The following is a 15,231-nucleotide window of genomic DNA, read 5'->3' on the forward strand; positions in this document are numbered from 1 at the left end:
GAATTTGTAACCTCTGTTTAAGGTAAATAAATTGTTCTTCATAGGGGGAATTCTGGTATCAGGAGGAGATATTAATACTTTGGATAGATGTGCTCCTGTGGCGGTCCTATCTCACTGAACCAAAGACCTAACTTTGGACTTGTCTATTTGTAGTGTCCATTACACCCATTATTATAAATGATCACCACTCAGTATTTATTGAATATCTCACCTTAACAAGCAATTATGGTGTTTGTGACTTATAAAAAAGTAAGCTAATTCAGAGAGTACACAAAGCATGACAATTATTCATGTTTCCCTAATGGATCTTACCCTTTGGGATACAGCAGTATCTTAGTAATTAAGGGAGGATTACTTTCATAACATATACTATTTACGGTTTCAGATAAGGTCTTCAAAATCACCAGAATGTTTACCTGGCAATTTGATTCCTGGTCCCACCATCCTTCTGAACCAGCTACACTGGTTTGTGTAGTATCTTGGGGAATACGCCAAACACATACTAAGCCACTCTGACAGCCACTTAAAATAATCACATAAAACCAAAACATGTCAATATGCAGAAGTAAAAGTATTTTCAAATAATAATCAATTAAGACCCGATAGAACTACCACTAAAAGAGATTATTTTAAAATTTATTTGTAGTAGGTATGCTACAATCTAAGAAATACAACTAGGACTGATATTCTAACATCACACCCAGATAAGAAGATTACATATGAAGATTCACATTAGAATACTGCTCTTTATTTCTCTAAGGTGATCTTATGGTATTACACATTTGAAGACTAGTAACTAGCAATAAACTGTATAAGACTATTGAGAAAACACATTTATTTTATGCAAGTAACAGTCTATAAAAATTAAGACACACACACACAAAAATTTACAACATACGTAGCCATTAGTAAATGCTGCTTGGGTCCTTTCCCTGGGAGGCTGCACCAAGCGATGCCATTTACAATAGATGGATGGCAGAGTGAATGTAGACAGCGCCAGCATCCTGAAACCAGCCCCCAGAGTTTCACATTTTCTTCTTTTGCACATGTCATAAGAATATGACCTGTTGGGTCCCACTTCATACTAACAAGAGTATCCTTGAAATGGTAGGGGGAGAAAAAAAATCATAGTAATACTTCCTTCACAAATACTTTAAACTCAATATTTACAACCTATACTTCTATTATTTGGAAATCAACATTTTATGCAAATCAGATACTGTTATATCATTTCCAATCACGACACCAACTCACCCATTAATATAGTCGGCATTATATATATTTGCTGCAGTCAAAGCTCAATAAATGTTAGTGGAATAATTATGAAATCCTGATTCAGAAGGAATATTTACCCCTCACTAACATTTTATGAGTCATTTTTATTTATATTGAAATATGAAAAAGAAGAAACTTAAAAAAATGTACCCCTCATACCAAAATAGCAAATACTAATGAGAATCTGGGACATGTTATTTATTTATTTAATTTATTTATTTATTTAACTTTTATTTATTTGTGTTTTTCCAGGACCCACCTGCTCCAAGTCAAGTACTTGTTTCAGTCTAGTTGTGGAGGGCGCAGCTCACAGTGGCCCATGTGGGGATCGAACGGGCAACCTTGTTAAGAGCACCGCGCTCTAACCAACTGAGCTAACTGGCCACCCCTGGGGTGTGTTTTGTATATATGGTTATCATTGTATTCTTCTGACTTTTTTTTTTTTTAAACACTCCTTCACCACTTCCAATTACTAGCTTAATGCATTTATGTCACTTGCCTACCTGGTCCTATAAACATCTGAACTGGCAATCTCTGTTTAAGGTAAAAGAATGATTCTTAATAGATGGAATTTCTTGCGTTAGTGGGATTTACTTTGACAAATGTTCTCCCCCTACCAGTGTTCCTATTTCACTGTTTTGGTTTTACTTCTTTTTTGGCTTGATGGCTTTCTTACATAGACTTTTCCACGTATATACATGATCCACAGACTTTGTATAATGATAGAATATTATAAGTGACTGATGTGAAACATTTTTCTAAAGAAATTAGTATTAAGGAACACTACAGTAAGAAACAAGAAAATGTAACCATCTACTAAAGATGTTTTACCTTATGTGCATCAATTAGAACAATGCCTCCTTTCTCAAGTGGTTCCTTTGTTCCCAATAGCAATTTTCCATCAAAATATCCCACTGCAAATGGTCTATCTTCACTGAACCAAGCAATGCAAGTTACAGACACTAACATAGAACAAAATAAAAATTTTAAAAGAAAAAAAAGAGAGAAATGTATTTGTCATTGTCTAACTTAAAAAATAGAGGCTTTGCAAATATATGCTATTGAACCATTGCAAGTAAGTTTTCAAACATCTCTGTATTGAATTTAGACAAAATGTAGGCATACTGCAGGGATTTCAGGTAACTCATTTTAAAAAGTGTTATTTACAAGTGACAAGGACTACCTCATTTTTAACCTTTCATTCTTTTCAGGTGGTTATTCAAAAAGAAAGACAAAATTTGAATTCCTTTGCTGATTTCAAGTAATTGTACTAGGTTCTTTCCTTTTGGACCAGAATCTACCATGAAACTAAGAAGTGAAATGATCCCCATCATAGAAAGAAAATTACCTGTCCCTTCTTTTGCTAATATTCCATACTCAGTATGTTTCCATATTTTATCAAACATATTCTACTCTAACAATCTATATTCATATATGCGTCTTTAAGTATGTATAACACTGGACAACTACAAAAGAAGTAAAAAACAGTATTTATCTGTGGGAGTAGAATGGAGACATGGGAACTGAGTAGATGGAAGAAGAACTTTTCACTGTATACCTTTTTAAACTTAAAAATTTTTGAACCCTATGACTGTATTATCTACTAAAAATAACAAAAACAAAAAAACCCCAAAGCTGTTCTGTTCTGCTAACACAGTACAATTTAAGCTGGGGCTGTGAATGCTGAAATACCCCACTCTCCTAAAAGGACTAATAAAAACTATCTAGTAATACGCCTATGCATCCAAAGGGAATAAAGTGAGAAAATACATTAAAGTAGACTTGACTACTATCCCTCGTCAGACCACGAACTCCCCTCCTCCTCTTTCCCCTATTTCCTCATTTCATTCATTTGTTAACAATTTCATCTCTACCAATGATTATTATCTTTTTTTCTCTTGGACATTCCTAACCTTCAAGGGAGATTTGGAACCTGCTATAAGTGATTAGACACTAACACAAAGGATGAATGACTAGTATATTACTATTGTATCTCTTTTGGCAGAGACCTGTGGTAAAGGCTGGGAGAGAAATATCTTTCAACTTAATAACTAATTAAAATGAAACACCAACTGGATAAATTAGAAAACACAGTCAAAAGTAATATTTACTCAGCATTTTTAAAAGCAAGTGCCAAAAAACTAACTCTATTTAACTTGGGGGAACACTTTCTTAACTAGATGTAAGTCAAGTTATTTACCATCATTTCGATAGCAATGCTCCAATTCTCGACGGTACATGGTAGACACATCAACAACTTCGATCAGTCCTAAAGATCCGTCCATCCGTCCCACCAACAATAATTCCGGAGACTCTCCTGACCAGGCTGTAGCTGGACCCTCTTCCGGCCAAGCCAGGGAAGATACCCAATGAGGCTGAATATCTACTAATGCTTTTCCTCCTAAAGATGGAGAAAATGTTTACTAGTTGTTACTTAATTCTTAAAAGCAATTCTTAAAAACAAAGCAAGAACAAAAATAATTACTACCTAATTCTAATACACACTTAGAGCAGTCCCTAATTGCATAACAGCCTACTAATGAATATGACTGCAAGACAGGATCCTTCATTTATATACTACATAATCAAATTAATAGGTTCCTCTGTAAAGCTACAAAAATGGTAGCTTTACAGAAGAGTAAAAGAAAATAGTGTATAAATGGCAAACACTTAAGTCCTTTCCTAATAATTACTGAAAACCAAATTAACATAAGAACTGTACCTACAGTTAAGGATAGCTATTCCTTCAAATATGTGAAATAGAACAGCCATCCCTCAAATATGCAAAAACAAACAAAAATACTGATGAGTCCAAGATTATAATGATAATTTTTACTGTCCAGAGAGGTATTATTAAAATTGACAAATCTGTACTTGTGAAACAGACAAAATAAATAGAAATATTTCAAGTGATTCAAAAGAATACATAGCTGAAAATTCAGTAATGTTAATTCTCCTCAAACCCTACTCTGAAGACTCAGTGGTACATGAAAAGAACTTTTAGTCTATAATTACCAGGTTAGTTGAAACTCCCAGAAAGGAAAATCAGGAAATGAACATGTCCTCTTTAATTTAAACATATTATGCATAGATTTTCATAGTTGATTAATAGATTGTGAGTTTCAAGGTGAAGGGAGGCCATTGCCAAAAGACTAAGAGAAAGGCTTAAAAAGTACCTTCAGCAGTTTACTATTATTTACATGAGTCTTACCATTAACTTGCCAGATATTCACCATCTTTTCCAAAGCCCCAGCTAGATATTTGCCACTGATACTCCAGGAAACAGGTGAGAAACTTGGATCACTGGGTGACACCAGGCTTTCCTCAGTACCCTCTTCCCTAGAATATAATAGATATCAATGGAATTCTAATCCCCATCCTCCAAACATAAATTAAACCCCAATTCTTAAAGTAATTGTTTCACGTAGACCTCGGTATATAATAGCAGATTCTTACATTTCAAAAGCTCAGCTAGCAGTATTTGACAATCACATAGTAGCTACTGTTTCTCATAATGCAAAAAATATAGAATTATAAACGAGTGATGCTTAGACTATTCACCATTTAATGTAGTCCATTATTTGTCAATAAAGACATTCTGATTCTATATGGGTTGTACACGTGGTTATTATCCAGAAGACACTGATTCTTGTTTGTCTCATCTCTAGGTAAGTCCTCAGAAAAGAAATACCTACAGCTGTCTATAAAAGATGCTACATTCTGCTACAGAAGAAACATCATTACTCTAATTCATAAATAATCCTTGAAGAATGATGGAAAATTAGCCTACTGTTTTATAGAATTGGGCATTTATTTGCTAGAACATTTATCTTGATTTAATTCTGAATAAATCCAACTATTGATAGCTAAAATTTTTATTTGCTGAATTACTATCCTGGAAATTTAAAAACACATTGGGGATATAATAAGACTATTCTAAAAGAAAAACTAAAATATTTTAGTAACAATTTGATTACATTAACACAGCCACGACGAAGCATGTTTAGAGTTCTCTTATTTTAAATGTTATACAAGAGAGGATGACATCAGCACTCACAGTCTGCTGAACATGCAGGTCTGTTGAAGTGAATACTGCTTCTTGGTAACATTCCACACCCGGATGGTGCCATCATTGCCACTTGTAGCCAAGAGTCCTTTTTTATTACACCAAACACAAGTCATTACCTAGAAAAGTTAAAAAAGTCCAGCAATGCTTGAGCAAGTTTTGAATCAAATGATTCTGTCATTTGAAAAAGTTCTATCAAATTAAACAAAAAATCTACCATGAAATTGTAAAATAAAAAGCATCTATGTTATAATGCAGCATACATGGTCTCATTCTTTTCTAATTAGCTTATAAATACATACCCATCTGAAGTATATTTTAAAGTTCTATGCCCAAACTCATTTGGGTTATCTGAAACTGTTGGAATTTTCAGTAAATAAGTTTATTTAATTCAAAAACATGTTTATTTAATTCAATAAAGTATAAGTACTTCAACATATTTATGTTTTATAAAATAACACAGACTAATAAGTAATTTTAAAATTAGTTAAATAACAGAAGCCAGTCATCATTTCCTAAACTGCCCTTGTCACTTCTCTTGGGCCCAGTGAGTGAGATTAAAACAGTGAGGCCAATTTCTTTTCCTCTTGCATGTAGAAGTCTTCATTTTTTGTGCGGCTATCCGTTTGGTTTTCTTCTCATCCTCCATCTGATTTTCCCATTTGTATACTATAATGTCAACCCAACACACAGAGAAAGGAGAGTTGGTAACTACAAGATAATATTGATAATTGTGCGTGTGTATGTGTGTGTGTGAGAGAGAGAGAGAGAGAGAGAGAGAGACCTTCACTTGAAGTTCTTTGAGAAGGGCAGAAACTATTTGATCTTACATAAGATGATCATACTTGTTGCTCAAAATACATACTCTGTTCTGATGAGCCTCCAACTTGATAAAGGAGCATTTTCTGAGATCTCCTCCCATATCAGCAAATGTTTGTGGAGTAGTTTGGTTGTCGCGATCGTGTGCAGCCAGAGTGCGCACGAGCTGCTGAGCAGCCCATTGCCTGTGCTGTGAGGACAGCCTGGAGGAGAGGCAGCAAGCTGCCAGGGCATTAGCCAGCTCCAGAGGGCCTACACCAGAAGGATCATAGGAAGGATGGACATACAATTGAGCAGTTAAATCTCCTTAAACGAAACAATGAAATAATACCCAGGTGAGAGCTGGTGGTGGTGAACAAACAAAAATGGGTTAACCCCTATCTTTTAAGAATTAGCACTTTTGTAAGCAATCATTTCACTAACATATGCACATAAGATATAAAGCATTTCTCTCACACCAAATTACATTAAAAAATTGCATTCATTGCAAATGTACATTTATATTCATCAATTAATAGTCTTTGCTCTAAGGACCCATAGACTGAGAATGCAGCAGAAATAATTTGAAGGCCAGGGCAGAGGCAGCATGCGCTAAAGAATAAGAATTTGGCTTTTGCTGCTCAAAGTGATCTTAACAGCCAGTCAAGGGACGGGGCTGAGAGATCCAAAGATCCATCTCTCTTGGCCAAGTGGTCCTGATGAAGAGAAGGGTTGTATGATTAAGCAGTCCCTCCAAAGTGTTATCATCTTAAGACAAAGAGAAAAACAGCAGTATCTTCATCTCAATTTTATTAAGGAAATCTACCAGGATTATTATCTATGGTGACTCAAACCATAATCTAATAAAATAATCTAATCAAATGAAGACGAATTTGGTACATTTTCTAACATTGGTTTCTATGCACAATGAAAAACTATCCATGCACTTCTTTTATTATCTAAACTTAAGAAGTATACATTTATATAATTCATCACATACCACAATGCCAAAATGCATTTTAAAAAACATGAATAAATTGATAAGGAGACAATACAAATTGATTAGAAGACTGTACAAATTAAATGGTATAGAACTTACCTTTCTTTTCAACTTCTGACTTATCATAGTTAGGTCTCAGTTTGGCCCCCTTGTCTGCTAGTAATGCCACAAGGGCCTGAGTTACAACAAAGTTTGGGGAGGTTACAAGCTTATTCTCTTCGGCAATTCCTCGGAGAAAGCTGGGTAGAAATTTTCGCTGAATTGGATCATCGACCGTGGTTAGATTTACACCTGTTGCAGCAGAAATCAAGTTCTGAAGAGGCAATTGGAATAAACAAATTTAATTTTTACATATAATTTTGGAACAAAAAGATTTCACCTCAAAAGGTTCTTTTAAGAATCTATTGGAAACAATGCAACAAGAAAAGTCCTGAAAACTAGCTTACCTGTGTACACAACTGTACCAGGAGTTTTGCGGCACTAGGTGTGTTTGATGCCAGACATCCCACTGCTGTGCTCAGATAGGCCAGGCAAGAGATGGGCTTGTTGGCCTTGCTGTGCCCACCTCGTGAGCGTTCTGATGTTCCTGCCGTGGTAGAAGGGCTGGTGGAGAGGCCAGCTCTCCCTGCTGCAGCCAAGCACATCAATCGAACCAGCGTTCGGATATCTGTAAGTCCCAGAGATTCAAGACCAGCAGCCAGGCTACAACTGGAACCACTACCAGAAAAGGAAAACACATCAAATGGATAGAGAAAACAGATTTCTTAAGGGACCATTTGAAATACCACATATCATCCATAGTACCAACAACCAAAATAAAAGGTAAGCTCTAGTATCACTAGTCATACATGTCCTAAAAGATGTCCAAAAATATTACGTAAGCTGTTAACTGTTATTGAAACTTTTTAAAAAATGTTGACATATGCTTGAAGTATAACTGAATTACCAAAATATAACATACAGGAATGTTCACAAATGATGGGCATAAATTGAACAAACCCATGCAACTGATGCCCAAATTAAGAAACTAAATACTATCAACACCTTAGAAGTCTGCTCGGGCCCTTCTCAGTCACTATGCCCTCAAAAGTAACCATAATTCTGACATCTAAAATCATAAATCAGTTTTGCCTGTTTTTGAACTTTATATAACTAAAATAATAAAGTATTCTTTTGTGTCTGGCTTCTTTTGCTCAACATTATGTTTTTAAGTCCCATCCATGTTGTTGAATTATAGCAGTAGTTATTCATTTTCACTGACATATAAATGAAATCTACCATAATTTATACAGGTGACAATCAGGAGGTTTCCAGTGTGGTGCTATTATGAATAGTACTGCCATGAACATTCCTGCTTATGTCTTTGGGTGCATACATGCAAGCATTTCTGTTGGCTGTGTACCCAGAAGTGAATTTCTGGGTCATGGAATAAGTTAATATTCACCTTTAGTTGGTGCTAGCGAACAGCTTTCCAAAACATTTGTACCAATTTATTTTCTCACCAGCAGGGTATGAGAGTTCTGTGTGTTCCACATCCTCATGCTCACCTTTTCCCCCTAGTCTTTTAAAATTTAGCAATACTGTTGGGTATGTAGTAGTATGTCACTGGGTTTTCATTTTCATTTGTCTGAAGACTAATGAGGTTGAACACCTCGTTTTTCATGTTTATTGGCCTTTTGGAGATCCTCTTTTATATTATTTTGTATTTTATCCATTTTTCTCGTCTTTTTCTTACTGATTTATAGGAATGCTTTACATATTCTGTTGGTTATATGCATTGCTAATATCTTCTCCCATTCAGTGGCTTTTTTTTAAAAGATTTTTATTATTGGGGAAGGGGAACATTGTGTACTTCCAGGACTTTTTCCAAGTCAAGTTGTTGTCCTTTCAATCTTAGTTGTGGAGGGTGCAGCTCAGCTCCAGGTCCAGTTGCCATTGTTAGTTGCAGGGGGCGCAGCCCACCATCCCTTATGGGAGTCAAACCGGCAACCTTGTGGTTAAGAGGACGCACTCCAACCAACTGAGCCATCCAGGGAGCTCAGCAGCAGCTCAGCTCAAGGTGCTGTGTCCAATCTAAGTTGCAGGGGGTGGAGCTCACTTGCCCACGTGAAAATTGAACCGGCAGCCTTCCACGTTAGGAGCACGGAGCTCCAACCGCTTGAGCCACTGGGCCAGCCTCTGTGTTTTTACTTTATTAATGACTTTTGTTGAACAGAGGTTCTTTTTTTAATGCAGTCCAATATATCAACCTTTTTCTTTATGGTGAAGACCTTTTGTGACTTGCTTAGAAATCTCGCCTGTCCCAAGATCAAGAATAAATTCTTCCTATGTTACCTTACGGAAACATTTTTGATCTACCTTTCACATTCAGCTCTTAGAGCCATTTGGAAATATTTGTTTTATATAATGTGAGGTTAGGGCCAAGACTCATTTTTTTCCCCCTATGTGCATAAACCATCTGACTTAGCCCAAGTTATTGAGAAGACTATCCTTTCCTCATGCTCTGCAGTATAAACACTGCCATAAAAACCATAAATCAAGTGTTTATCTACGTATATGTGTGGGTCAGTTTTGGAATTCTTTTCCACTGTCCAAATTATCTATTCTTGAGTCAGTACTCAAGAAAATTTAAGTACAATCTCATCTAAATTTTATGTTGAGTTTCTTTTGGAGTCCTTCTGACAGTTAAATACCCTAGCTTAACCATTTCTTAAGTGGATGTCTTTTAGGTATTCTTGACTCTCTTCCTTTTTTTAACTTTATAATCCACAGTATGAACATGGTCTCCATGATGGAATCTGCAGGTTGACTTAGTTACAGTTGGTTAATTCTGCAGAAAAACTCATTTGATCCTTTATTTTCACCCTGTACCAAATGGATCAATAGCTGTAGTTTCCCATTTCAGATAATCTAATAAAATGATTGCAGTTCACTCAGTTACTATAATGGCATTATTTTCTACCTAAAGATAGCCAAGTATTAACTGAATAACTGATTGAATGGATAACAATGATGACTATGTCCAACTTTTCGTTCAATAGTAGATATTCAAGTTTGTAAAAATTCTATCTCATCCTCCCAAACAATAGCCAGACTCCTGTCTAATATATACCAGAGTCTAACTTAGCATCATTTGACACAAAATAACACTTACCTGACCGAGAGAAGAGACAGAGCTCTCATGACCATGGTTCTGGCCAGAAGAACCTGAGCAGCAGCAGTCACTCTCCTTAGAGCCACCACTCGGTCGTGAGGGTTTGCTAAGGCAGCTGCCTGCTCACCTAACGTTATTCTCCCAGAGGAACTCTTTTCTACAGAGCCATGGCAACCTGAAAAACATTAAGATTTTGTTTAGATCTCAACATGGTAAGAAAAAAATATCCGGACTACAGAAATAATTTCCCATTCTACCTAGATTCTATGCTGCAAGGAAATCCAGCAAACCAGTGTGTTTTACTCATCTGGAATTTTGTTATAAAGAAAATTCCTTGGGAGAAATAGATATTTCTTAGTTAACAATCTATTACAGAAGACTTCTTATACATTTAGACTTCTTATACATTTTTTGGATTTTATTAATACTTATTTTGTCCATGTATCATATCTACTAATATTAACAAATACATGAAAGATATAGTTTTAAAAACAAGCTTTGAGTACACATTAAGGGGTGAGTCATCAATACTGCCCCAATTCTTTACTTTGTATTTCCTATAGCAAAAAGTTACCATACCCTCTCACTCAAATAAGACTGCAAGATAGTTTAGTCAGTCCCAGGATTTTCTTATCACAGTGTAAAAAAGAAAATCTTACTCATGTTTTATACATTTTTTATCCCTTCACTATTTCATAAAAAAAAAAAATCAAAACTCAATATTGCATTATACCTTAAAAATTGTTAAAACAACTGACTAAAGATACTTGGATACTTAATGGGATAGGACAATGTTGAACCCTTATTCTTATTATTTACCTTTAACTTATTATTATTGACCTAAGAAATAAATTAATGTAGACTCTATAAAACCCATGCCAATCATCATTTCAGTTTACCTATTTGCATTAGAGTCTCCTCCATACTGTTGGTGGCTGTTACCATTGCTACTGATGCTCCCAATGGATCACTGTCAGGAAACTGAACTGGTTCTGGTACAATACGCCGGTCGTTTAAACCAAGTGGTCCAGCAAGTAATTCAAATTCTTCTTCACCTGTTAGCTTTTCATCTTCATCAACCTCCAACATGTCCCAGTCTTCTGGAATTTAAAAAAATAGATGTATGGTATGTGAATATAAACACTGCTGGCAACGGTTATTGTGAGGTATGTCTAAGATGCAGGTGGACTGAAAGCCACTGCCCACAAAGTGAACTATGACACCATCTCCTGGTGACCCAACCAAACTGCACTCCTTAGGCACAGTGAGAACACTAGAAGGGAAAGGGAGTCAGAGCAGTCAAATCCATTTATAGCAATAACAAACGTTATAGCTGGTAATGGAAGTTTCAACTAATAAAAAAATATTGTTACAGGGCCAACAAAGAGTAAACGCTGTCCACAATCATTAGGGAATGATTTCAAGTAAATGAATGCTCCAGATAAACTGATGCTCACTCAATCTTTTATTTTTTTTTACTTTTCTCAATTAGGATAAACATTGAAAATATACTATTATATACTTTCCTTACTTTGAAAAAAAAAAGCCACACAGAAATGAACATTCTGTGGTAAAGCTAATATTTGAACCCAGGCCCTTTAACTTGTAAAACTAGGGCTGCTGCTATCAAACTAGCTTGAGCTTTTTAGGGAAAGTTTAAGTTAAGATGTACATAAAGACAAACACACACGAAGGTAAATTTTAGTAATCAGATGTTAAGCAGAAGGTATATATAAAAAATACATGTAAAAGAAGCTCTCAAAACAACTACCTTCATATACACTGTCCTGCTTGCCAATTAGATCTGGAGCTTGTCCCTTGTACCTGCACCAAACATGAAGAACATTGTGTATTTATATAAAACAGTTAGTACCCAAAAATGCAAATTAAGTCATTAGGACATTTTAAGAGGTCATTAATTAAGCAACAAAAAATAAAAAGTGTGTTTCATGTTATGGGGTAATGTAACAAAATCTGTTGGCATGTAAGTACACACATGCTTACAAAATCAACGACTATTTTACCAAATTACTGGGGAGGTTTATCAGCCATCAACAATTTTTTAAATCAAAACCTATTCCAGAATACCTTAAAGATTTCAATAGTTGACTAAAAGGTCAAAAACCCTACTCACTAGAGATTAACTGCTATTCAAGGTATAAAGAGGTAATATTTTCGTGAAAGCCATTTTCTCTTAATAGTCTATTTTTTCATCAAGGAAAAACTCTTAATTAAGGTGTCCAAAATGTGGTGAAAAAGACAATGAAAACAACTGACCATAATCCTCCTAAAGGTTACCACAAGCATCCTACCCACAACGTGCCAACACACCAAAGGTTACCCCAGTCAAACTCCAGTGAAGGACCTGCTGACATACCACTGTTCCTGGACCAGACGCCCCCTGCTCTGACAGGAACACGAATTCCTCAACCTCTTCCATTCTTCCTGCCCCCAATTCAGAAATCACAAGACTTTAGGAAAAGTTAAAAAGTAACTGCTCACATGAAAAACAGCTTTAATTCCCATGTATTTAATAAGAGATATTTTGTACTCTTCATTCAGAGGGTCTGAATATCCATACAATTTCAAGGTACCTTTCAGAACTTGTTGTCTTGGATTTGGTCTTCAGGGCTAAGTACTTTTCCCTGCAGCTGCCACAAAGCAGGTAGTAGGGGTTTCCACTCCCACATTCTCCACCGAACCAGCCATCCACGTAGGAGCCATTGCTGCGGTAGCCCTGCCGGTTCGCACTGCGCCCACAGCCTGGGTGATTTCTCTTCATGTGCTGATTGAAGCTGACAACACTGCATTCACACAGTTCACACACCACCACTTCCTCCCTGTCTTCAGACTCACAAACATGCTGCACAAAATTACATATCAAATTATTAGTCAATTTAACATAAAATTAAGAAAAGGTCAATAGATTATTTCTGATATTAAATTAACTAGTTTGTTTACATGTGTTGGCATATTTGGGAGATGTTCATTAATGCTACATAAATTTCTTTCAAGTCAGAATTCACTCACACAATCTGAAGATGTTCTTTCCCATTTCTCTCTTTAATAAGTTATAAAAGTAACTGACTATACTACTGAGAAAAGAGAATAAAAACAATTTTCCTCATCTCAAATGATTTTTTTTAAATCCCTCTAATGAAAACTACTTTTTATCTAGCCACATAACATGCATAAATATTTTCTGGATTTCTAAGAAGTCATTAAGATTCATTTATCTTATCAACTTAATAATATAGTAGATGCTCTTTCTTGTAGGACTTACGCCTTTGAACTTTTCAGTTCACTGCCACCAAAGCATAACACTAAACAATGTAAACATACAAACCCACCATGTACCCTGCCCCTGGATGGAGGTATTTACAAGATCTAGTGGCACTGGTTCCTAGAATGAGGCATTAACAATGATTAAATGGAACCTATAAAGGAAAAGGATATGCATTCAGTAGCAAGGTAAGCACAGCAGCCATGTTATAGAGCCAGCACAGTTGACTGGGACCTGATGCCTGTTCTGTAATCTACCTTTGATATTAAAATCAAATATTGCCACAATATGGCTCTAGTCATCTAGTCTGGGGAGAGAAGCAATAAAATCGCACAGAGACAGCAACAAGAGAGACTTTTTCTTATTAGTTTGTAGGTATCAAAGTAACTTCAAGTGTTAGAACCCCAAACTTTAGGATGAGATGTTAAGACTTTTTAGAGTGTTACAACTCTAGGCAAGGCTGTTATTAGTACGCTATGAACAGGAGGGCAGGAAAATAAGTCAGAGCAGCCCCCGCTGCAGTCACACACACCCAGGTAGGCCAATCCAGTACCTCTGGGATCCACATTCCCAGAATATCATTTTCACTGGTCAGGTCTTGTCCAAACATAGCTTCCATCGCTTCATCATCAAGATCAATTTCCAATTCCTCATCTAAATTAAAGTCATACAACGCCCCTGGGTCTTGCTGCAAAGATATTCCTTCTCTCCGACTTTGATTCCTGTGGGCCTGCACAGAGCGGTATAACCCCGCTCAGAACAAAACAAAAAAGGCATTTTATTTGCATGTATAAAATAATTCTGAATATTTCGCCAATTCTTAACCTCCATACATGAAGATCAGAGCCTATCTCAGCTGACTTACTGGATTCTAGACCATAAACATAAAATTTTACCTATCACGTGTTTTCTTTTCTGTAAAAATGGGGTAATAGCACTCATACTGGGGGCTGGCCCAGTGGCTCAGGTGGTTGGAGCGCCATGCTCCTAATGCCAAGGTCGCCGGTTCGATTCCCACATGGGCCAATGAGCTGCGCCCTCTACAGCTAAAACAGCAGTTCTCCCTGGAGCTGGGCTGCCGTGGGCTACCGTGTGCTGCTGTGTGCGTCCGTGAGAGTCCAGCGTGAGTGGCCAGTGATGTGTGCTGTCGTGTGCTGCTATGAGTGGCCGGCCAGCATGAGCAGCCGTGGGCTGCTGTGTGCTGCCGAGAGCTGCCAACCAACTGCCTCAGCCCGGGGTGTGGGGGGTGATGGTGCAAGGCTCATAATACCAGCATGGACTAGGGAGGTGTGTCCTACACAACTAGATTGAGAAACAACGGCTTGAACCGGAGTCGGGCTAGAGGTGGAAGAAGGGGGGAAAAAAAAAAGAAAGAAAATAGCACTCATACCAAGCAGGGTGGTTCATGGGTTAAATAAGATAAAAAACTTTGTAATAATGTATGTTATATAGGAAAAACAGTAAGTGTGGGCTGTTATTATTTTAGGTTTTTTTTTTTAAATCAATCCCTTTCATTATATATTAAGTCATCCTATATTTCTAGGACACTCTTAATTTCTCTTTATTCCCATAAATTATTGAATCACTATTTATGTTTTAATATTTCAAGGATCAAACTCTGTTTTGGCAAATCACATATCCTAATTTTTAGTTTG

At 36.4% G+C, this 15,231-nt stretch overlaps 1 protein-coding gene across 1 annotated transcript in view; it reads right to left on the reverse strand.

Annotated features, from left to right (window-relative positions):
* Positions 1 to 15,231, reverse strand: part of HERC1 (HECT and RLD domain containing E3 ubiquitin protein ligase family member 1) — a 175,389-nt gene that overhangs the window by 26,609 nt on the left and 133,549 nt on the right. The window contains exons 44-57 of the mRNA XM_081047817.1: positions 14,130 to 14,329; positions 12,888 to 13,156; positions 12,065 to 12,117; positions 11,193 to 11,393; positions 10,294 to 10,468; positions 7,586 to 7,856; positions 7,239 to 7,452; positions 6,207 to 6,466; positions 5,333 to 5,460; positions 4,487 to 4,614; positions 3,476 to 3,676; positions 2,107 to 2,237; positions 899 to 1,098; positions 417 to 522 (exon numbers count right to left, since the gene is read on the reverse strand). Of these exons, the coding sequence (XP_080903943.1) occupies positions 417 to 522; positions 899 to 1,098; positions 2,107 to 2,237; positions 3,476 to 3,676; positions 4,487 to 4,614; positions 5,333 to 5,460; positions 6,207 to 6,466; positions 7,239 to 7,452; positions 7,586 to 7,856; positions 10,294 to 10,468; positions 11,193 to 11,393; positions 12,065 to 12,117; positions 12,888 to 13,156; positions 14,130 to 14,329 (2,537 nt within the window). The remainder of the gene's footprint in view (positions 1 to 416; positions 523 to 898; positions 1,099 to 2,106; positions 2,238 to 3,475; positions 3,677 to 4,486; positions 4,615 to 5,332; positions 5,461 to 6,206; positions 6,467 to 7,238; positions 7,453 to 7,585; positions 7,857 to 10,293; positions 10,469 to 11,192; positions 11,394 to 12,064; positions 12,118 to 12,887; positions 13,157 to 14,129; positions 14,330 to 15,231) is intronic.

The sequence above is a fragment of the Rhinolophus hipposideros genome (assembly GCF_964194185.1).
Source record: "Rhinolophus hipposideros genome assembly, chromosome: 5".
NCBI lineage: Eukaryota > Metazoa > Chordata > Mammalia > Chiroptera > Rhinolophidae > Rhinolophus > Rhinolophus hipposideros.